At 38.1% G+C, this 22,589-nt stretch overlaps 2 protein-coding genes and 1 long non-coding RNA gene across 6 annotated transcripts in view; 1 reads left to right on the forward strand and 2 right to left on the reverse strand.

Moving 5' to 3' along the window:
- The window catches only part of LOC138735683 (protein-tyrosine kinase 6-like), a 34,242-nt gene extending 22,900 nt beyond the window's left edge, over positions 1–11,342 (reverse strand). The window contains exons 1-2 of one of the 2 annotated variants that reach the window (XM_069883889.1): positions 10,710–11,342; positions 10,060–10,160 (exon numbers count right to left, since the gene is read on the reverse strand). In XM_069883889.1, coding sequence (XP_069739990.1) covers positions 10,060–10,160; positions 10,710–11,029 — 421 coding nt within the window. In that variant the 5' untranslated portion in view covers positions 11,030–11,342. Of the gene's footprint in view, positions 1–10,041; positions 10,161–10,709 lie in introns of both variants that reach the window. The other variant, XM_069883888.1, reaches the window with a different exon arrangement.
- The window catches only part of LOC138735690 (uncharacterized), a 48,611-nt gene that overhangs the window by 16,921 nt on the left and 9,101 nt on the right, over positions 1–22,589 (forward strand). Inside the window, exon 2 of the long non-coding RNA XR_011339877.1 lies at positions 520–720. This is a non-coding gene — a long non-coding RNA (uncharacterized lncRNA). The remainder of the gene's footprint in view (positions 1–519; positions 721–22,589) is intronic.
- LOC138735684 (tyrosine-protein kinase Srms-like) overlaps positions 15,113–22,589 on the reverse strand; it is a 29,233-nt gene continuing 21,756 nt past the window's right edge. Inside the window, exons 6-9 of one of the 3 annotated variants that reach the window (XR_011339870.1) lie at positions 20,474–20,655; positions 17,011–17,167; positions 15,801–16,707; positions 15,113–15,513 (exon numbers count right to left, since the gene is read on the reverse strand). Coding sequence is in view for 1 of the 3 variants with exons in the window: in XM_069883890.1 (XP_069739991.1) it covers positions 16,487–16,707; positions 17,011–17,167; positions 20,474–20,655 (560 nt within the window). In the remaining 2 variants the exon portion in view is untranslated. Of the gene's footprint in view, positions 16,708–17,010; positions 17,168–20,473; positions 20,656–22,589 lie in introns of all 3 variants that reach the window. The other 2 variants (XR_011339871.1, XM_069883890.1) reach the window with 2 other exon arrangements.

Here is a 22,589-nt window from a genome sequence, read left to right on the forward strand (position 1 = left end):
TATAAGTGGACTTTCTGCTTTGGCACTGTCTTCTGGTGTATGAGATAATCTTCAATTTGATTCACAGCTGCGTCATCCTTTTCTAACTTGTTATCAATTTCATTATTGTATTCATCAACTGGAATTGGACTCAAGGCTGTATTGTCATTTTCTGGATTGTTTTTGTTTTCTTCATCCTCAATACATGGGCGCTTCAAAGATGGAGTGACAAGGAATTTTGTAATAGCACCTCTATGTTTTGCATTTTCAGCTACCTTAGTCTTGGCCAGTGCTCATTTCTGGATGCCGCTTAAATACTTAGGCCCTTTGTCTCTATCTCTGCTTGTGCTAGCCATGTAAAATGACAGACAAATTTTAACCTGCTAATTCTCTGGGTTATATTTTTAAGGTTTAAAAAAAGGTAAAAGAAGAATATTTTAAAATGTTTAGACTTAAAATTACACAAAAAACTTGACATTAGCAATTTGTTATAAAATTGGACTCGACATCCCTGATAACATGTGTACATTGTTCCAACAGTGGAACAATCTTGTCATCGTCGTTGGGACAACGCAAGAAACCGACGTCGATCCCATGTCATTTTGCTCGTTAGCTTTACGTTGTTCCAACGTCAACTGCTGACTTGGAACAATGCACCCAACTCTCAACTTGTGAACGCCACTGAACAGCAAAACAAGCGACGGATTCTGGATTTGTTGAATGACGACAACTTCGAATAAGGTAAGAATTGCCTTTTTTTAGTAACGGTTAGGTTAGTTAAGTTGGTTAATTAAAGTTAAATTCCAGAATGGGGTGGGGGGGGGGGGGAACGCACTTTAATTTTGCTGTTTTTTTAGCTGATTTTCTAGTCAAATGTTTAGCGCTAGTTTGTTGCTAGATATTTGGCTAGAAAATTGGCGGAAGAACTGATGCGTGTAATGGATGAAATTCATCCCTGAAGAAAACCATTTCCGCATAGTCAAGCTAAACTGCACCTGTTCCAGAACATCAAAAATATGAAATAGGCTATATTAAGCTCTGGCAGTGCAATAGCATAGTTAGTAACAGTAGCCTAGTACTATTTTGATACTAAATCAAACCACTGCAAAATTATGAAACAATGACAGGGACAACCTTGCTAAGAATATCTGGATCTTGTAAAGATGAATAACCCCAAGATGTACAGTACATGCCCCCATAGCTGAATAACCTTGTAAACCACCTCGTAAAGATGTAGGCTATAACCCCCACAGCGACCTAGCCTAGTAAAGATCAACTTAAACTAACCTAACTTTGGGGTTATTCATCTTTACATGACCCGAATATTCTAACCAATTCCATCTACGATTGCTAACATGGTCAGAAATTCTACTCTTAGGGCCTAGGCTATTTACGTTCAGGCTATCTGCTTAAGCCTAGGCTATAGACTAGGCCCTAGGCTACCATGACACTATCTCAATCTCATATTAAAGGACAAGTTCTCTTATCGAGTAGCCTAAAGCCTGTTTTGATCTTGATAATAATAAGAGAAGCTTCATCAGCTCCGGAATACATCTATCTTACTGGATCAAATGAATACGAAACATGAAATCTTTGGCTAGGGAGACAAAGGAGGCCTATAGCCAGTAGTTTAATCGAAGACATATTTCCTAAAAATATTTCACTGAGATAATACGATCAATTAAGGGCAATAACTTCATGATTTCACTGACAAATCCCTCAGGCCTATAGTATTATTATTTTCTTACCAGTTTAAAGGAAGTCTGTCACAGTGTTCTCTGCTCAAGGCCTGGGCTCAAACACGTGCGCGGGGCCCCCTTGAGGCGTGGGGCCCAATTTGATCAAATCGGTCAAATAGGCTTAAAACCGGCCCTGCATGGGGACACTCTAAACCACACAATATTTAATTTCTGATTTTATACTCGGTGTATGAGATGGCCCCTGGTTTGGGATTACACTTTCAAGCTTTAAATACCATTTTGTATGCCAACATAAATGGCATTTTTTCTTTCAACTCCATTCTTCTGTCTTTTCCCCATAACTTCTGTCATCCTTACTGATGAAGAACCTCTCAACTTCTGCTTTAAATATACCCAATGATTTGATTTGCACAGACATATGTGGCAACAGATTCTTCTGACTGAAGAAACTGCTCCTCATCTTCATTTTAAAGGGATGTCCTTTTATTCTGAGGCTGTGCCCTCTGGGTGTAGGCTCTCCCACTACGGTACCGAAAACATTTTCTCCACGCCCAGCCCTTTCAATATTCAGCAAGTCTCTTTTTTTTTAAATTTTTTAAAAGTTTTTTATTTTTCACACTATAAACCACATTGATCAAGATACATACATTTTTCTTTTCAAATATATAGTGTCGTTTTCTCCCCCCCTCCCTCTTCCCATCCCACCCTCCCAACCTCCGCTCCCATTCATTTAAAGTTCAGAATCTAAGATACATTAAACCCGTCAAACAATGTTGTCACTCAATAAAAAATAAACAAGAAGTTCCACTGAGTCAATCGTTTTCATTTCCTTCTCCTTCTGTCATTTTAGGTGGTCGATGTCCCCAGTAGGTTTTCTCTATTGTGTTTCATGTATGGCTCCCATATTTGTTCAAATATTGTAATATTATTTCTTAAATTATGTTATTTTTTCTAGTGGAATACATTTATTCATTTCTATATACCATTGTTGTATTCTCAAGTTATCTTCTAATTTCCAGGCTGACATAATACATTTTTTTGCTACAGCTAGGGCTATCCTAACAAATCTTTTTTGTGCACCATCCAAATCAAGTCCAAATTCTTTGATTTTTATGTTACTTAGGAGGAAGATCTCTGGGTTTTTTGGTATATTGCTTTTTGTAATTTTTATTTAATATCTGGTTTAGATCTTCCCAAAATGTTTTCACTTTCTCACATGTCCAAATTGCATGAATTGTTGTTCCCATTTCCTTTTACAGCGAAAACATCTGTCAGATACTGTTGGGTCCCATTTATTTAACTTTTGAGGTGTAATGTATAGCCTGTGTATCCAGTTATATTGTATCATACGTAACCTCGTGTTTATTGTATTTCTCATAGTTCCAGAGCATAACTTCTCCCATGCTTCCTTCTTTATCTTTATGTTTAAATCTTGTTCCCATTTTTGTTTAGTTTTACCATTTGTTTCCTCATTCTCCTTTTCTTGCAGTTTAATATACATATTTGTTATAAATTTTTTGATTATCGTTGTGTCTGTAATCACATATTCAAAATATGGCCTCCTCGGACAGGTAAGGCCTTCACCTTCTTTTTCCGACGTTCTTTCTTCTTCTCTTCTTCCTGTTGCTTTCAACTTTTCTTTCTTCGCTGCCATTTTCTTCCTACCTTGACTTTGGTTTAATTTTTATGTTTGTGCCTTTGTGTTTTGTGTGTTTTTTTTAAAAACTTTTCCGGAGAGGGCTGGAGTTCCCTGACCAGCCACTACTCCATCACGTGACTCCCGGTCAAGAGGAGGTTGATGAGAATATTCCCAGTGATGAGAGGGTTGAGAACACTAGGTGCATTTGATAAATCTGGGCCTGAGTTTTGAAGGATGAGGGGTGTTCTCATCGATACTTGCCGAATATGGGGGGGAGTCACGTGATGGAGTAGTGGCCGGTCAGGGAACTCCAGCCCTCTCTGGAAAAGTTTTAAAAAAAACACACAAAACACAAAGGCACAAACATAAAAATTAAACCAAAGTCAAAGTAAAGGTGGGAAGAAAATGGCAGCGAAAAAGTCGAAAGCAACGGGAAGAAGAGAAGAAGAAAGAACGTCGGAAGAAGAAGGTGAAGGCCTTACCTGTCCGTGGAGGCCCGCCGCGGAGAGAGAAGCCCGCTACCTCAGGTCAGTGGAAGTCCCGAGCTCTGGACTACAAAAATGGCTCGCAGAGCCGAGTAAAAGTGCGCAACCGCACATGCGCAAGGAAAAAAACACACTGACAGGAGGGGGGACCAGCTGAGGAGTCGATCTCCACAGCTGAGGATGACAGCTGCAACACAACAACAGGAAGAGAACATAGAAAACAAGGAAACAACAGATGACCAACCCAGAGGAAGAAGAAGAAGAACATAGAGAAATGGAAAAAGAAGGGAAAGGCAAGACCATAGATATTTTTTTTTTAAAGAATATATGGAATCAGTAAAAGAATGGCAATTACAAGAATTTAGTGAAATAAAAAGAAGAATTAAAAGTGCAGAAGAGAAAATGAATAGAATAGAGATGGTCATGTCAGATATAGGAAAAAGAGTGGACAAAGTGGAAGAATGAGAAACAGCCGTAGAAATGGAAGTAGAAGACTTAAAAAAGAAATTAGAAGACACAAGAGCTGTTAGCTCAGAAGATAGATATAATGGAAAATTATAATAGAAGAAATAATATAAAGATAGTGGGCCGTAAGGAAGATGAAGAAGGCAAGAATATGAGAGAATTTATAAAAGATTGGATCCCCAGGATCCTAGGAAGACCAGAATTACAGGAAGAAATGGAAATAGAAAGGGCACATAGAACACTAGCCCCTAAACCACAGCCACAACAAAAACCAAGATCCATTTTAGTAAAATTCCTAAGATATACAACGAGAGAAAATATATTGGAGAAAGCAATGAAGAAAATAAGAGAAGACAAAAAGTCACTGGAATACAAAGGTCAAAAACTTTTTTTCTATCCAGACATAAGTTTTGAACTCCTGAAGAAAAGGAAGGAGTTCAATACATCAAAAATGATCTTATGGAAAAAAGGATATAAATTTATGTTAAAGTACCCAGTGGTACTTAAAATAGTTATTCCAGGGCAACAAGACAGACTATTCTCGGATCCAGAGGAAGCACGAAAATTTGCAGAACAACTACAAAACAAGCAGAGAGATGAAGACATGTAATGAGAGTAAAAATGACCACGAACTATATGTATGTGTGTATATGGGTATATATAGATGTGTATGTATATATGTGTGTGTACATGAGTGTATCTGTATTTAAAGGAAAATATATAGAGTATAGATAAGAATTAATAAGGGAAAGAAAGGGAAGAGAGGAAGTAAGGAGGGAATTAAGAGAGTGACCTTTGTTATATATGAAAATTGAAATCTTTTCTGGGGGGGGCTGAGTGGGGATGAGTTACGGTCACTGCGAAATCAGTTGATGCTTGCGAGTGAATTCGCAAATCCAAATGGAGAGGGGAGATGTGGTTGCCAGACAAGGGATAAAGGGCAACTCAGGAAGGGGAGGGGATAGTGGGGTTAAAGAAATTTTAGATAGGAGAATAAGGGAAATGTTTGATGTTTTAGAAATGTTGTCTTATAAAGTGTTCAAAACAAGAAAGCAGAAATGGATAAGAAGGAAAGGTGATGATGGGGAAACAGAAAGGGAAGATAAACAAAGTATGAAATGGCTACGTTGAACTATATGACTTTAAATATTAACGGAATACATAACCAAATCAAAAGGAAGAAACTGCTAAATTTACTGAAAAAAGAAAAAATTGATATAGCATTCGTGCAAGAAACACACTTAACTGAAATGGAGCACAAGAAATTAAAGAGAGATTGGGTAGGACATGTAACAGCAGCATCATATCATTCAAAAGCTAGAGGAGTAGCTATATTAATCAGTAAAAATGTACCAATTAAAATAGAAGAGGAAATAATAGATCCAGCAGGGAGATACGTAATGATAAAATGTCAGATATATTTGGAGTTTTGGAATTTACTCAATGTATATTCACCTAACGAAGAAGATCAAAAATTTGTGCAAGATATTTTTTGAAGATAGCAGACACGCAAGGGAACATACTAATAGGAGGGGATTTCAACCTTAATTTGGATTCAAACATGGATAAAACTGGGAAAAAAAATTAACAGAAAGAACAAAGTAACCAAATTTATAATTAAATCGATGCAAGAAATGCAACTTTTGGATATATGGAGGAAACAACACCCAAAGGAAAAGGAATATTCATATTATTCGGGTAGACATAAAACATACTCAAGAATAGACCGATTCCTGTTATCAGCTCGTATGCAAGACAGAGTAAGAAAAACAGAATATAAAGCTAGAATATTATCGGACCATTCACCCTTAATATTGACAATAGAGTTAGAGGACATCCCTCCAAGAATGTATAGATGGAGATTAAACTCCATGCTACTTAAAAGGCAGGATTTTAGAGAATTCATTGAAAGACAAATTAAAATGTACTTTGAAATAAATACGGAATCAGTGAAAGATAAGTTTATACTATGAGATGCAATGAAAGCATTCATTAGAGGGCAAATAATAAGTTATGTAACCAAGATGAAGAAGGACTACAATCAGGAAACAGAGCAGTTGGAAAGGGAAATAGTAAAAATAGAAAAAGAATTAGCAATGAAGGAAGGCACAACTAAAAGAAGAGAATTGGCAGATAAAAAAATAAAATATGAAACACTACAAACTTATAAGGTGGAGAAGAACATAATGAAGACAAAACAGAAATATTATGAACTAGGAAAAAAAACGCACAAAATTCTAGCATGGGAACTTAAGACAGAACAAGCTAAGAGGATGGTATTGGCATCAAGGTAAAAAGACTAACAAATCACATATAATCCAACGGAGATTAATGAAAACTTCAGAGAATTCTATGAACAATTATACCAAACTGAAAACGAAGGGAAAGAAGACAAAATAGATGAATTTTTAACTAAAATTGAACTACCAAAATTACAAATAGAGGAACAAAATAAATTAACAGAACCATTTGAAATAGTAGAAATACAAGAGATAATAAAAAAAAAAACTACCAAATAATAAAACACCAGGAGAGGATGGATTCCCAATAGAATTCTATAAAACATTTAAAGATTTATTAATTCCTCCCCTCCTGGAAGTAATCAACCAGATTGATAAAACACAAAGCTTACCAGATTCATGCAAAACAGCAATAATTACAGTAATACCAAAGACAGGGAAAGATCCACTCATACCAGCATCATATAGACCAATATCTTTATTTAACACAGATTATAAGATAATAGCTAAACTATTAGCAAACAGATGAGCCGACTATGTACCAAAAATAGTAAATCTAGACCAAACTGGATTTATTAAAAAAAGACGGACAACAGACAATATTTGTAAATTTATTAACTTAATTCATGCAGTCGAAGGGAATAAAGCTCCAACAGTAGCAGTTGCTTTAGACACAGAGAAGGCCTTTGACAGAGTAGAATGGAATTATTTATTCAAAGTATTACAAAAATTCAGTTTACCAGTGAAGTATATTAATTGGATTAAAGCATTATATAAGGGGCCATTGGCGAAAGTGACAATAAATGGATATATATCAAAGCAATTTAACTTAAGCAGATCAACAAGGCAGGGATGCCCACTATCACCTTTATTGTTCACGTTAGCTATAGAACCACTAGCAGAATTGATAAGAACAGAAAATAAAATAAAAGGGATAAAAATAAAAGACAAGGAATATAAAATCAGTTTATTTGCAGATGGCATTATAGTATATTTAACAGAACCAGAAATATCAATAAAAGAATTACATAAGAAATTGAAGGAATATGGAGAAGTGTCGGGTTACAAGATTAACGCAAATAAAAGTGAAGCAATGCCAATGAATAATGCAGATTTCTCAAAATTTAAAAAAGAATCACCATTCAGATGGCAAATGCAAGCAATACGATACCTAGGTATACAAATAAATAAAAACCTCGGCCATCTATATAAACTCAATTATTATCCACTAATGAAAAAAATTACAGGACGACTTAGAGCATTGGAAAGACTTACCACTAACACTAATAGGAAGGATAAACTGTATTAAAATGAAAATTTTTCCAAGGAAAATGCCTATTTCAGGCATTGCCAATACACTTGATGGAGAAATTCTTCAAGGAGTTAAAGAAAATAATAAGGAAATTTTTATGGAAAGGGGGAAAACCAAGGATAGCACTAGATAAATTAACAGAATGGTATAAACAAGGAGGCTTACAACTGCCAAACTTTAAAAATTATTATAGAGCCGCACAATTAAGATACCTATCAGATTTTTATCAAACAAGGGAAAAGCCAGATTGGACTAGATTAGAACTAGATAAAATAGGGGAGAAGAACATATATAAATGGGATGAAAAATTGGTACAACGTAGGAGTTCTCCAGTATTACATCATCTGCTCAATATTTGGAAGAAGATTCATGTAGAAAGGAATAAAACAAATGACCAATTACCAAAACTAATACTGATGCAAAAGATCAATAGATCTTGATCTATTTATAATTAAATCGATCTTGATCTTGATCTTGATCTTTCAATAGATCACCTTTCCTTTAGAGAATGGGAGAAAAAAGGATCAAAAGAATAGAAAATTGCTTTTCAGGAAATAAATTACTATCCTTTGAACAAATGAAGGATAAATATAATATAACTCAAAATACAGTGTTGGCATACTACCAACTGAAATCCTACTTGAAGGACAAATTGGGAAGCAGTCTGAGGTTACCAGAGGGAAGTAATTTTGAATATGTGATTACAGACACAATGATAATCAAAAAATTTATAACAAATATGTATATTAAACTGCAAGAAAAGGAGAATGAGGAAACAATTGTAAAACTAAACAAAAATGGGAACAAGATTTAAACATAAAGATAAAGAAGGAAGCATGGGAGAAGTTATGCTCTGGAACTATGAGAAATACAATAAACACGAGGTTACGTATGATACAATGTAACTGGATACACAGGCTATACATTACACCTCAAAAGTTAAATAAATGGGACCCAACAGTATCTGACAGATGTTTTCGCTGTAAAAAGGAAATGGGAACAACAATTCATGCAATTTGAACATGTGAGAAAGTGAAAACATTTTGGGAAGATCTAAACCAGATATTAAATAAAAATCACAAAAAGCAATATACCAAAAAACCCAGAGATCTTCCTCCTAAGTAACATAAAAACCAAAGAATTTGGACTTGATTTGGATGGTGCACAAAAAAGATTTGTTAGGATAGCCCAAGCTGTAGCAAAAAAATGTATTATGTCAGCCTGGAAATTAGAAGATAACTTGAGAATACAACAATGGTTTATAGAAATGAATAAATGTATTCCACTAGAAAAAATAACATAATTTAAGAAATAATCTTACAATATTTGAACAAATATGGGAGCCATACATGAAACACAATAGAGAAAACCTACCGGGGACATTGACCACCTAAAATGACAGAAGGAGAAGGAAATGAAAAGAATTGACTCAGTGGAACTTGTTTATTTTTATTGAGTGACAACATTGTTTGATGTATCTTAGATTCTGAACTTTAAATGAATGGGAGCGGAGGTAGGGTGGGTGGGATGGGAAGAGGGAGGGGGGGGGGGAGAAAACGACACTATATATTTGAAAAGAAAAATGTATGTATCTTGATCAATGTGGTTTATAGTGTGAAAAATTAAAAAAACCTCCTCTCGACCCTCTCCAACACCCCTCCTTGGATATCGGGCCCAAAACTATTTGGAATACCCAAAATGTGGTCTAACCAATGGCTCAGCCTTCGCCTTTATGTTGCAGACCTCTTGAAATGAACGGTAACATTGAATTTGCCTCCTTTCCTACTGCCTCAACCTGCAAGTGAACCCTGCACCAGGTCTCCTCAAACCCTTTGGCCCTCCACTTGGCATATTGGAAACAAAAGCACCAAGTCCCAGGACCTGGGGGCCAGATTGGATTTTGGTCCTGGGTTACAGATTTAAACTTTCCCTCTCCATACAGTATAGAACTTTTTTTCCTCGGCCTCTATCGTGGCGGGGGGAGGGGGTGAGAACTGAAAATTTTCATTGTGGAAATATTCCAGTACAATTCTAACCACAAACCGACGGAACTCGCAGCTTTGCCTGTCTGTTGCAAACGCAGGAACCACTAACGAAACTCAAATAATTACTTCATAATTTCTAATGGATAACAACCCTGATTTGCGAATTCTTCGAACACACCAGGAGATATTGTCTATTCACAGGATGGGATGGGGATGTTATCATCCAAATGCTTTACCTGACAACGCATATGCACCTTTTTGACTGTCACTTTCACGGACGAGGAAGGAGCCGGTCAAAGTCTGAGTCGAGAGTCTTCCCCTTGCTTCTGTTCGGCTGAGTTTCCCAGCAAACCAGCTACGAAAAGTAAAGAGAGGCGGTGTAATCAGGACGCAAGGCAACAGGGAGTTACTGTCAGTCTACAGACGTCCAATCCATTGCGATATCACCCTGACAATGACCTCCAGCACCTCAAATATGGAAAGTTTGATGGATGATCGTTGAACGACAAAATTACAAGGATACAATGTAAACTCCTGCAATGTTACCCTCTTAGTTTAGGTGCCAAGTTCCCGAAAGGGTCTTGTTTCCAATCTCGCGTCCTGGACACCCACCAGCGACTCTGAAAGAAGCCTCGCCAGATTCGGCACCAATGGGGGAGAAATGAGGAGATTAGGGATCAAGGAGATTCACTCCTTCACCTCTCTGGATCACGAGAAACGTGTTGCACGAAAGCTCCCATCACCCACGGTCCGAATCGATACAACGCAAAACTTTTTAACTAAAATAACCGGCAAAATCTCTGGGAGAGACAGAAATTCTACCAAGAGTAGGCGATGGGGCCACACCATCGGGCAACAAGCGCAAGATCAAGTTTCCACCGCAGAAGAGCATCATTTCACTTACGGTTCAGTGTCTACACTCTCTTTCCTGGCAATGTAATTAGAGGGAATATATCCTGTGCACTTGTCCTCTTGGTCACCCTTTCGTTTTGTCGCAAGCCACCAAGGTCTAGTGCCATTGTTCAGGATTTCGAATTCGTCCCCAGTCTGAAAAGAGAGCTCATCCCTTGTCCTGGCACGGAAATCGTACAGCGCAGTGAAGACGGTGTCCCCGCCATCTGCAGATGTTTGGTGGGGTGGCAAATCCTTCTCGTTTTCCTGGCTCGCGTTCCTCCTTGGAGCCGAATTCAAACAGGGACAGATCCTCCTCAAAGTTTTGGCCATGAAGATGACCTTGGCTGGCACCCGCTCTCTTCAAACCCCTGAAGTTGTGTTGTGTCTTGTAACATTTCCAAAGTGTAAACTTGCCTGCTCGCTTTACTTCCTGGTTGCTTTAATATGTGGTTTTCAAACTTTCCACTCACACACCACTTGAACGATTCCCTATGCCAAAGGTGCTTTGTGATTAGTCAAGGATTGCTTCAGGTGGGAAGAAAAAAGTTTGAAAATCACGACTTTAATCATCGTTTTGTCCAGAGTTTCAGAACTCCAAAGCAAATGGGCCAATGACAATTTTTCTCAAGCGAACTATTTCAGTAAGAATTGGTGGAGTGATTCTCAACCTTCCCCCTCACGCACATACCTGACAGAGCACCCATGGCGTAGGGATCACTTAAAGTGACCTGTGAGTGGAAAGAAAATAGTTGCAAAGGTTTGGTGTAAAATTGAACATTGTTAAAAATAAAGACTATTAAACCTCACCCTTTATTTAAAAAAATATCTTTAACGAGTTTAATAAAAACATATTAATCCAATATATGGGATGAAAAAAAAACATAATTTGTACTTCTCTAATAATACCTTAAGCATACATGATATAAATTGTGTGCACCCTTCTAAAACAAATGCTTCAAAACACTTCAAAAGAAAAAAACCCAGAAAGAAAAGACCCTATCAATGAAACCTCTCCCTCTTAACATTAACTTGCCTATTTAATATATAGGAAAGGAAAGACACCCTAATTTTTAAAATGATGGTAATGCTCCCCCCCCCCTGTAAAAATTCACCTTTATCTCTAATTTTTTTTCCTAAACTCAGGAAGGACATGACCTCCTGAAACCATTGGTGGAGCGCTGTCTTTCTGTTACATCAGAATGGCCCGTCGAGCTCTCAATGAGGTAAAAGCTAAAATTTGCTTCGGAGATGAAGTCAATAATATTCTCTCGAGAAAAACCAAATGGAGTAATTAAGGGGCTCGGCTCTAATTTGACATTAAAAATAGTTGATAAAGTTTTAAAGTAGTTTTTCCAAAACTTTTCTAAACTAGGGCAAGATCAGAACACGTGAATCAATGAAGCCTCAAAAATTTTACACTTATCACATAATGGATCATTATCAGAATAACAGCGAGATAGTTAAATTTTTGAAATATGTGCCCCATGCACCACTTTGACTTGCAACAAACAACATCACGTACAAAATGAGATTCATTAATCACATTTAGAACAGTGTCCCAGTCCTCATCCAGAAGTGACAAATCCAAGTTTTGATCGTAACTAGGGAAACTGTTCTCAAATCTATCAAATCACTATAAATAATTGATATTGAGCCTCTATGGGAAAAATTGAAAGTCAAAAGTGAATCAAGAATGTTTGATTCTGAAATCCTTGGAAAATCAGAAACTGAACAAATGTCTGACCTGTAGACATCTGAAAAAATGACTATTGGGTCATTTAAATTTTGCCGTATTGTTCAAAAGAAGCAAAATTATCTCAAATAAAAAGATGTTTAAAATTATTAATCCCCAGTCTACACCACTCCCTAAAACCTGCATCTGACAAAGAAGGTAAAAAAAAATTAGTTATAATAGGACAGGCTAGAGAAAAACTATCGATACCAAAAAAATTTCTAAATTAACAAGTAACATGATAATGAGACATAGGCTGAGAATATGGGTCCATGTTCTATCCTGGCAGCAGTGAACCTTTATTTCATTCAGGGAGGTTGGAGTCCATGGTTAGATTATGTAGTGGTTTTCAACCTTTTTTTCCCCCACTCACCTATGGCATCTTAAGGGATTGTCTAAAGTGGTATGTCAGTGGGGGAAAAAAAACGATTGAGAACCACTGGATTAGGATGTGTTGCTCTTTCAAAAGAGCATATCAACTGAGTGACTTGCCAGAGCATTTCAGATGATAGTTGACTTGGAGAAAAAAAAAGAGATGCTGGAGAAAGTCAGCAGGCCAGGGTGCATCAATGGGTAGAAATGGAGGGTCAATGTCTTGGGTTGGGGCTTTTTAAGGAGACTAAAGCGGGATGGGTTGTCAGGGAGAAAGGAAAAGAGGGGTTGGAGATGTTGAGGAAGGGCTAAGACGTGAAGGGTTGGATAGAGTTGTAGAGATTTGGAGGGAGGAACCACTGTGAGGGGGTAGGATTGGAGTTGCATATTGGGTAAGGATGGCAAATTTCTTTTCAAAGCTGGGGTTTTACAAGCGGGATATGGTTGTATCATTTGCTCAGCAGTGACTTCTGTACTATTGATCTAAAGGCATGAACTGGAATCCCATCTTGACAACTTGGAAATTCAAGTGGTTTTTAGTATCAAAAAATAACTCACATTATTAACAATAAACAGGATTTCAGTAAAAAGACAATCAGGTTCACTATTGATCTTTTGGTGTTCATATCCTAGATGTTCCAGGTGTGACTCTTAGCTGAAATAAAAACAAACCTAACAAATTAGGCAGCATTTAGGGGTAGAAAAACAGGATTAATGTTTTTCCTTGCACATTTGCTAATTGACCTGCTGAGTGCATCATATAATTGCTGGTTTTGTTTCACACTTCCACCAGTTTTTTGGTTGCAAGTAGCCTTTGATATAAGCCACATCTGTGGGAAGCAAATCAGATGATATTTGAGGTCTGGGATTGTGCTGGACAGAGATTGACTAGGATGTTGTCCAGACTGGAGGATATTCGTCAGGGGGAGACATTGGATGAGCTAGGCTTGATCTATCTGGAGGGGGATTATTTGGCTGAAGAGTACAAGATTATGAGAGTTAATGATAAGGTAGATGGTCAGAATCTTTTTTTATACCATGGTAGGAGTATCAAAAACAATGAAGTATAGAATTAAGGTGAGAGGAAGGTGGTTTAAAGGGGAACTGAATGGCAAATCTTTCACATAAGGAGGTTAATATCTGAAACACATTGCCAGACAATGGAAACAGATGAAAGTCCTACATTTAAGACCAGCAGTTAAATAGGCAAGGTACTAAAGGACACAGTCTTAATGTGGGCAAGTTTGGTTAGAGAGGCAGAACAAGTGGCATGGATGTGGTGGGGTGCGGGGCCTGATTCTGTGCTCTATTGCCACCATTGGCATTGTTCTGATTTCCAGCGATTTTGTTGCCTATGCACCCAGGAGTTGGTTGGCCTTCTCCTTTCTTAGTCCTCTGTTAATTAAGTTTAATCAGGACATGTATCTAATGACAATATGCCGACAATAACATTGCCTCAATTGAAGCTTGTGTCAATATTGAAACACTATTATATGAATGAGAGTTTCCCAACCGCTCAGTCCGAGTCTGGAGATACGAACAAGAAATATCAGACTCTTGCTTCAGGATGCTTATTAAAAATTTTGTGCATTTCACTCAAAACTATCAAATAAATAAATGGGCTAACACCTTTGTTAATGGAGAACATTTCATAACCATGAGTAATACACAAAAGTGCTGGAGAGACTCAGCAGGTCACACGGCATCTAAAAGAAGTAAAGGATAACCAAGGTTTCGGACCTCAGCCCTTCATCGTGGAATGAGCAAAAGACAGACAAGCATCAGAATAAAATGGTGAGGGAGGGAAGGAGAGGGTGGAGGAAGGGGCAGGAAGAGCAGCATGGGATCACAAGGAAGACGTCACAGGTGGATACAGGTGGGCAGGTAGAAAAAAATGCTGAGAAGTCGTTGGGATTGGGGTAGCTCTCTGATGGGAGGTACTGGAGGAGAGAAGACAGACAGGGAAAGACAGAGACACTCAGAGGGAGGGGAAATTGGAGAAGTTGATATCTTTCTGCCAAGAATAAATTCTATCCATTATACACTTAAACAGATAATTGTTGAATGTTGGATTTCAGAGAAAAAAATCTTTGATGGTCATAATTTCATAGTGAACATAGTTTGCAATGTCCAGTGCATAATATTTGCCATGCCTTGAATGAAATGGGAGGCGAAGATTGTAATCGTGGATGAGCAGCAAGAGGGTACCGATTCTGCAACACCAAATTAATTACACGACTCCTTGTTTAGAGGCCAAACAATGAACAATCCCTGGGATCTAGAAAATGCAATTATACAAGTTCTCTTCATTTCTGATGGTTTGAACAACAAATTTATTAAAGTCAGTTAAAACATCTGAATTACAAGGAAACATTATGTAAACAAAAGTCCTCTTTAAATAATTGAACAAAACCTGCTTCAGTTGTGTAATACCTTCACTTTTGAAGTGTTCTTTAGCAGAATGGCTTCCTTTTATTGTGTGAGTGGCGAAACTAGGTCATGCTATTTGGAGTAAAGAGAAAAGAGCATGATTTGCAATAGTCATTTCTGCTGCCACAAGTAAACACTAACTGCAATATTCATCAGGCTGGTAGGTGGTGAAAAAATTAAACTCACAAATTTCACTAGGACTTGAGCTGCTGGATTAGTGTTCAGAAGCTTCTGATATATGCCCCTCCTCCTTTGTTTAAATGGTCTGCTGCAATGTATTCTATTTGAAAGATATTTCCTTTTAGTGTTTAATATTTGCTAATGCAAAGCTAGGAATTACTTTTGTGGATATCAATAGACCAACACTTAATGGATTACACGGGACAGCAATTTAAAAAAAAAAGTTTGCTTTCTGAAAAAAAATTGGGGATGATGATATAAGACTTCAAACTGACAAAAATATAATTTGAAATTTGCTGTATCACATGAGAAGTTGGAGAAACAGTAAACTAACTTTATTGAATTTTGCAAGATTAATTGCTGACACATTGTGTTAGTTCAACTGACCTAAAAATGTTTTGCCGCTGATTTTCATTTGTACTCAACATCTGATGCCTATCAGGTCAGTGTCCATCAATAGTCGGCCAGCATTGATGGATTCCAGTTGCCCTGATACCGCTTTTCCATGGTCGCAATGTCCTGTTGAAAGCTTTTGCCATGTTCGTCACTGACTGCACCGAGATCAGCAGGGAAGACGTCCAAGTGCAAATGCAGAAAATGAATTTTCAATGACATATTGCACTTCATGGTGGTGTATGCTTGAAGTCGACTTAAAATATGACAGGAAATCACAAAAAAAAGTTGTATTTAAGAAATGGTACATGATAGGAAAATTTAAAGGTGATTTTGGTGATCAGCAGCCCAAAATACACCCAAAAGTGTTCAGGAAGCAAAATTTTCGTTGTCCAGTGTTATTTCTCCATTCCTTTCTGTGCTATTTTAAATAGATATCTTCATATCTATTTTCTCTAAATTAATGGTCTTGAAGCAATACCTCAAAGAAAAACATAATGCTATAAACATTCTCCTTGCACTGCTAACTATAAATTAGAAGGAATTGATTTCACTGAAGTGAACAGTTAAGTAGAAAAAAAAATCCATTGCCATGAGGCAAATGCACAGAATTTCTTCTCATCCAGGATCTTCAAATATTGCACCAATTGAAGTAATATTAAATGTGTTCTCTTGAACCTTCAATTCAAGTTTTTGTCTGGAAGTTGATCTTGGTTTTTGTCATAATATTGAGAATAGAGTGAATCAAGTTCACTTGTAAGCATATTGAAAGATGGTCTGCTTTCTTCAGATATATTCCAGCACCTGAGCATTATTCCGTAAATGTCTGGGGTGCAGGTTTTGGGACAAGGCATTCTGTATCCCTGGTTTATTTTATCCATGGTTTCCTGGTTTGTCATTCCTGCAATATCAAATTAAATATTTAATACAATGCAGCAGACCATTTAAACATATATACATACAGCACGGTAACAAGCCTTTTCGGCCCATGAGCCCACACCGCCCAACTAACCTACCACAAGTACGTTTCGAATGGTGGGAGGAAACCTGAGCCCCCAGGGGAAACCATCGCACTCACGGAAAGAATGTTCAACCCCCTTACAGTCAGCGCGGGATTTTAACCCCGGTCCCGATTACTGATGCTGTAACAGCAGCGTGTCACTAACGGTCACCAGCTTGCATAATGTTATTTCAAGTTACTTACGTTCATAAGGATCTCCACCATAAGTCACAATTTCATACAAAAGAACACCAAAAGACCATACATCTGATTTTATTGAATATCTCTGGTAATTTGCAGTTTCTGGTGCAGTCCACTTTACCGGTATTTTGGTCCCAGCACGTATGTTATACACCTCATCCTGTTCAATGAAACCAAGGAATTTGTTATCATTTCAAAATAAAAAGAGATTTTCATTTTTTTTCATACATTTAATGTGTAGTCATGCATACTGCAGTAAATTTTCTAAACAAATTTGAAATACACTTGTAAGGCCGGACTAAATGCTAGTGGACAAACATCTGTCCAATTTTACATGAATTCAGCTTAACTTTCAGGGATCTCTGAGAGCAGTTATTGGATTAATGTTCTGCTACTTTATTGCACAAGCCTGCTTTTTTCCTGCCCCCACTCACCAAATAAGGGTAGGGTGAGGGGAGGGGTACTGGTGTCACTAGGAGGTGCGGACCACACCGGGTGAAGAGAGGGTGACGCCAAAATGACTGTCTATAAAATGTTTGTGCAGTGTTTCAGCAGAACATTTATTATTTTTTATAAAAATATCCCTGGAGTTATAACAACAAAAAGATTTTTCATCAGGCCATCTGTATCAGATTCAGATCTTTTCAGGTTTCAGATTTATTGTCAGACTTCACATTCAACTCTGAGATTTCTTTTTACTGCGGTAGTGCAAAAAAATAAACTCAACACAGCATAAAACATGTAAACAAACTGTGCAATACAGAGGGAACAAAATCAATGAAGTGCACAAATAAGAGTCCTTAAATGAGTCCCTGATTCAGTTTGTCGCTGAGGAGTCTGATGGTGAAGGGAGTAGCTGTTGTTCCTGAACTTGGTGGTGCAAGTTTTGTGGCACTGATCCCTCTTTCCTGATGGAAGTAGCGAAAACAGAGCATGTTCTGGGTGGTGAGGGCCCTTAATAATTGCTGCTGCTCTCCGATGGCAATGCTTCCTGTAGATGTGCTCATTAGTGTGGAGGGTTTTGCCTGTGATGTCATGGGCTGTGTTCACTAGTTTTTGGTGTTGGTGTCCACTATGTTCAGGGTATTGTTTCCATACCACTCTGTGATGCAGCCAGTCAGCACACCTCTGTAGAAATTTGACAAGGTTTCTGATGTCACACCAAACCTCTGCAAACTCCTGAGGAAGTAGAGGCGATGACGTGCTTTCTTTACGATGCCATTGGTGCATTGGGTCCAGGGTTCTCTGAGATAATGATTCCCAAGAACTTAAATTTGCTCACTCTCTCCACCTCTGATCCCCCAATGATCACTGGATTGTAGACCTCTGGCTTTCCTTTCCTGAAGTCAACAATCAGCTCCTTAGTTTTGGTCACATTGAGTGCACCATTCAGCCAAGTTTTCAATCTCCATCCTGTACGCTGACTCATCTCCTCCCTTTATACTGTGGTATTGTCGGCAAATTTGTGTAGATGGTGTTATTGTTGTACAGAACCACACAGTTGTAGGTGTAAAGTGAGTAGAGAATATGCCTAAATGGCTAAAACTCTACGCTAATTTACTTTTTGATCCTTCTAATGGGCTCTGGTCAGAGCTGTCATTATTACCCAATCACAATGACGCTTTGAATCCCGTGGTTTCGTCTGCCAGCACGCACTGTTTTTTTTTGTGGCTGCTAGTGTTTTAGTAGCCGCTGCTTTTGTGAAATTTTCAGGTACTTTAGCTACAATATTGTGATCATTAATATTTGTGAACCTATATCAAAAACTTATTTGAGAATGAAGTAGTAATTGAAGAAAAAGGAGAAGAATACATTTAGCAGTGTGTATGATATTGAAATTTAAAGGTGCAATTTTAATTTTGCTAGTATCTCACTACTAGTGCCATGACGTACGGGAATTATGATTAACGAGGAACATTAGTACAAAAATCATTAAGGATTCTGTATGGTCTGGTACGGGAGGAGGTTCATGGGGAGGGGGAAGGGGATCATACCATGAGTTACTGCACTGGGTGACACCAACCCTATTGACATCACTGGAAAAGGGGGAAGGAATGGAAAGACTTGCTTTTACATGGCTTCCTTCACCATCTGGTGTCACCAGTCCACTCCACTCCACACCAGCCAAGTACCTCTGAAACACAGTATGAACAGAGAGCGCTCAGACAGCCACGGTGCAAAGAGAAACAAAGCTAAGGTTACAGGTTAAGAGGCTGAAAGCGCTAGAATTAGGTGCAAAGGCAATCTGCTGGAGAAAGTCAGCAGATCGAGCGGCATCTGTGGGAGAGAAAGAGTGAAGGGCTCAGGTTTGAAACGATGACCATCCTTTCTTCTCCCACTGATGCTGGTTAACCCAATCAATCTTTCAGCGGATTGTTTTTCGTTTGAATTCCACTGTTCTGTTGAAGAGCTTTTGACTTGAACTGTTAAACTCTGCTTCTCTTTCCTCAGATCCTGCTTGAACGTTTCCATCATTTTCTTTTTGTTTCAGATTTCAGCATCAGTAATAGCTTGATTTTCACTTCTAAAAATGCACTCATTGTTGTACTGTAGGAAAAAGGCAATCTGCAGACAATTTTAGCATATAAACATCCAGGAAGGAAGTGTGATAATGAATAGACAATTTGCTTGCAATATTTATTCTAAGGAATAAATATTGGCCAGGACATTAGAGATAATCTCCTCCTTACTTCTGAAGTAGGGCCATGGAAGCTTTTACATCTCTTTGAGAAAAGAAAGGGGCATTAACCTCAGCCAAAAAAATGGCATCTCTGCTCATGTAATGTCCCTCAATACCAAAGCAAAGTGTCAGCCTAGAATTTTGTACTTTACATTTGGAAAAATCTGAAACCACAGGCTGTGACTTCGAGGCCAGTCTGCTACATCCGATATTAACATGGGGAAAAGTGATAGCTTTCAAAATAAAACGCATTTGGGGGTGGGTAAATGGTACTCTTCTACTGATGTGTACCAATGACGTGCATATTCGGAGTTGCACAGGTCTACTGCTTTTGTTGAGAAATTCCTTCAGTTCCTCCACCTCTTTTTCCAGTCTGAACTGGTAGCCTGGCATATTTAGGCCTGCATTCTCGAAAGGAAGGCCCATTTCCCAGAACAAGCAACAGGAGTATAATTGCAGGTATGAAAACCCTGTATCAATAGGACTGTTTGTCATTTAGCAAGCAAAACCGACCCGTGTTGAACAAACTAACTGGAATAAGCAAATAAGTTAGTATCCATGACTATCCCAATCCATCCATTTACAGACAACATTGTGTCCTTTTTTTGCAAAAGTAAATTGTTCTAGATGGTGGAAATTTGGTAATACACAGTGTAATTTGGAAATACTCAGCAAATCAAGCTGTATCTGTGAAGAGAGAAAAGATGACCTGCTCTTCAAAATCTCCAGGAAATGCAAAACAGGATTCTCAAGTACAGTCCAGTCTGTCGAGATTGTGTCACTTACCCGGATCAATCTCATTAATCCAAAGTCTGCAACTTTGCAGACAAGCCCTTCTCCAACAAGAACGTTTCGGGCAGCCAAGTCCCGGTGGACAAATTTATGATTTTCTAAGTAAGCCATTCCTTCAGCCACTTGGCTAGCAATGTACACATGATGTGTTATTGTTAATGTTTTACCTTCATCACCTGGAAACAAAATAGTCACAGATATAATATGCAACAATCATTCCAATATCAAGGCAGCATCCCATACGAGGTGCAATGGAAAGCTTCTCTGCTGCAATCCAGTTTGTGGATGGTACAATAATCTCCATGATTTACTGTTTAAAATCTTATCTCAAATGAGATTTCTATCCATTTTGGAAGCTGTTGTTTCGCAGGTACCTCATATGGTACATCTGATCTTTGACGGTGCTCAAAGGCTCCCTGTCAACAAGCAAATTGTTGGCAGCAGTGGTTTTACGGAATAGGCAGGAATTTTGCTGAGAAATTCAGCTGAAATAGGTGGTGAAATTTTTTTATGTAGACTCTGCAATCCGTCAGAGGCAGTCCAAGTGCTATTTGCCAGTCCTGCATTTTAATTCATCTCCATGAGAGTAGAAAATTCAACCAATGCCCATAAATGTCTCACCTTTTATGTTACTTCAGAGAAGCAGGAAGTGGGTTCCAGTATTTTTGACATCTCCTGCCATTGGGCTAATTCATATAAAGTTGGGGGAGGGGGAAGATAACTATTTCAGTCAAAGTTTAAATCAAAATGATATGTTGAAGGTTTGGAATACTCAAATATAAAAAAAGTTATAATTGCATTGCACAAGCATATCACTCCTTATGACCATTTCTGCTATTTTTAAGTCGATTTGAAGCTGGAGTATTTTCCAAATGGATCCAGATTTTCATAAACAATCTATATAACCATATAACCACACAGCACAGAACAGGCCAGTTCGGCCCTACTAGTCCATGCCGTAACAAATCCCCACCCTCCTAGTCCCACTGATCAGCACCCGGTCCATACCCCTCTAGTCCCCTCCTCTCCATGTAATGATCCAGTCTTTCCTTAAATGTAACCAATAATCCCGCCTCGACCACGTCTGCCGGAAGCACATTCCACATCCCTACCACCCTTTGCGTAAAGAAATTTCCCCTCATGGTCCCCTTATAATTTTCCCCCTTCAATCTTAAACCATGCCCTCTAGTTTGAATCTCCCCCATTCTTAATTGAAAAAGCCTATCCACGTTTACTCTGTCTGTCCCTTTTAAAATCTTAAACACCTCTATCAAGTCCCCTCTCAATCTTCTACGCTCCAGAGAAAAAAGCCCCAGTCTGCACAACCTTTCCCTGTAACTCATACCTTGAAATCCTGTCAACATTCTCATGAACCTTCTCTGCACTCTCTCTATTTTGTTTATATCTTTCCTATAATTTGGCCTCACCAATGCCTTGTACAATCTCCCTACTCTTGAATTCAATACTCCGATTTATGAAGGCCAACATTCCAAATGCCTTCTTCACCACACCATCTACCTGAGTATCAGCCTTGAGGGTACTATTTACCATCACTCCTAAATCCCTTTGTTGCTCAGCACATCTCAATAGCCTACCATTTAATCCCACTTTTATCTAATTTTAAAGGAATATTTTAATCTGCTTTGTCCATTTGGACACAAATTAATTTCAATAATGAACTTCTCAATCCACACACAAACACAGGTGACTTATTCAATGGCTCAGATTCCACCAATGTGTCCAGAGTCAATTCAAAGCTATGGCAGAAAATATAAAGATTTCTAGTGGATGCCTTTTATTTTTAACAATTTTGGAATAATTTAACATTGTTACATTTCTTTGATGCATCTTTGAATTCTTAGAACATAACAACACAGTACAGGCCATTCAGCCCATGATGTTGTGCTGACCTTTATAAACCTTCTCAACAATTTAAACCTTCCCTACCTTACAACCATAACCCTCTTTTTCTTGGATCCATGTCCCTTTTTAAGAGCCTTTTAAATGCCCCTGTTGAATCAGCTACACTTGAAAATGCATTCCAGTCATGCATTACACCCTGGGTAAAATAAAACTTAGCCTGATGTCTACCATAAACTCTCCTCCCTTC

Source organism: Narcine bancroftii, chromosome 6, assembly GCF_036971445.1.
Source record: "Narcine bancroftii isolate sNarBan1 chromosome 6, sNarBan1.hap1, whole genome shotgun sequence".
NCBI lineage: Eukaryota > Metazoa > Chordata > Chondrichthyes > Torpediniformes > Narcinidae > Narcine > Narcine bancroftii.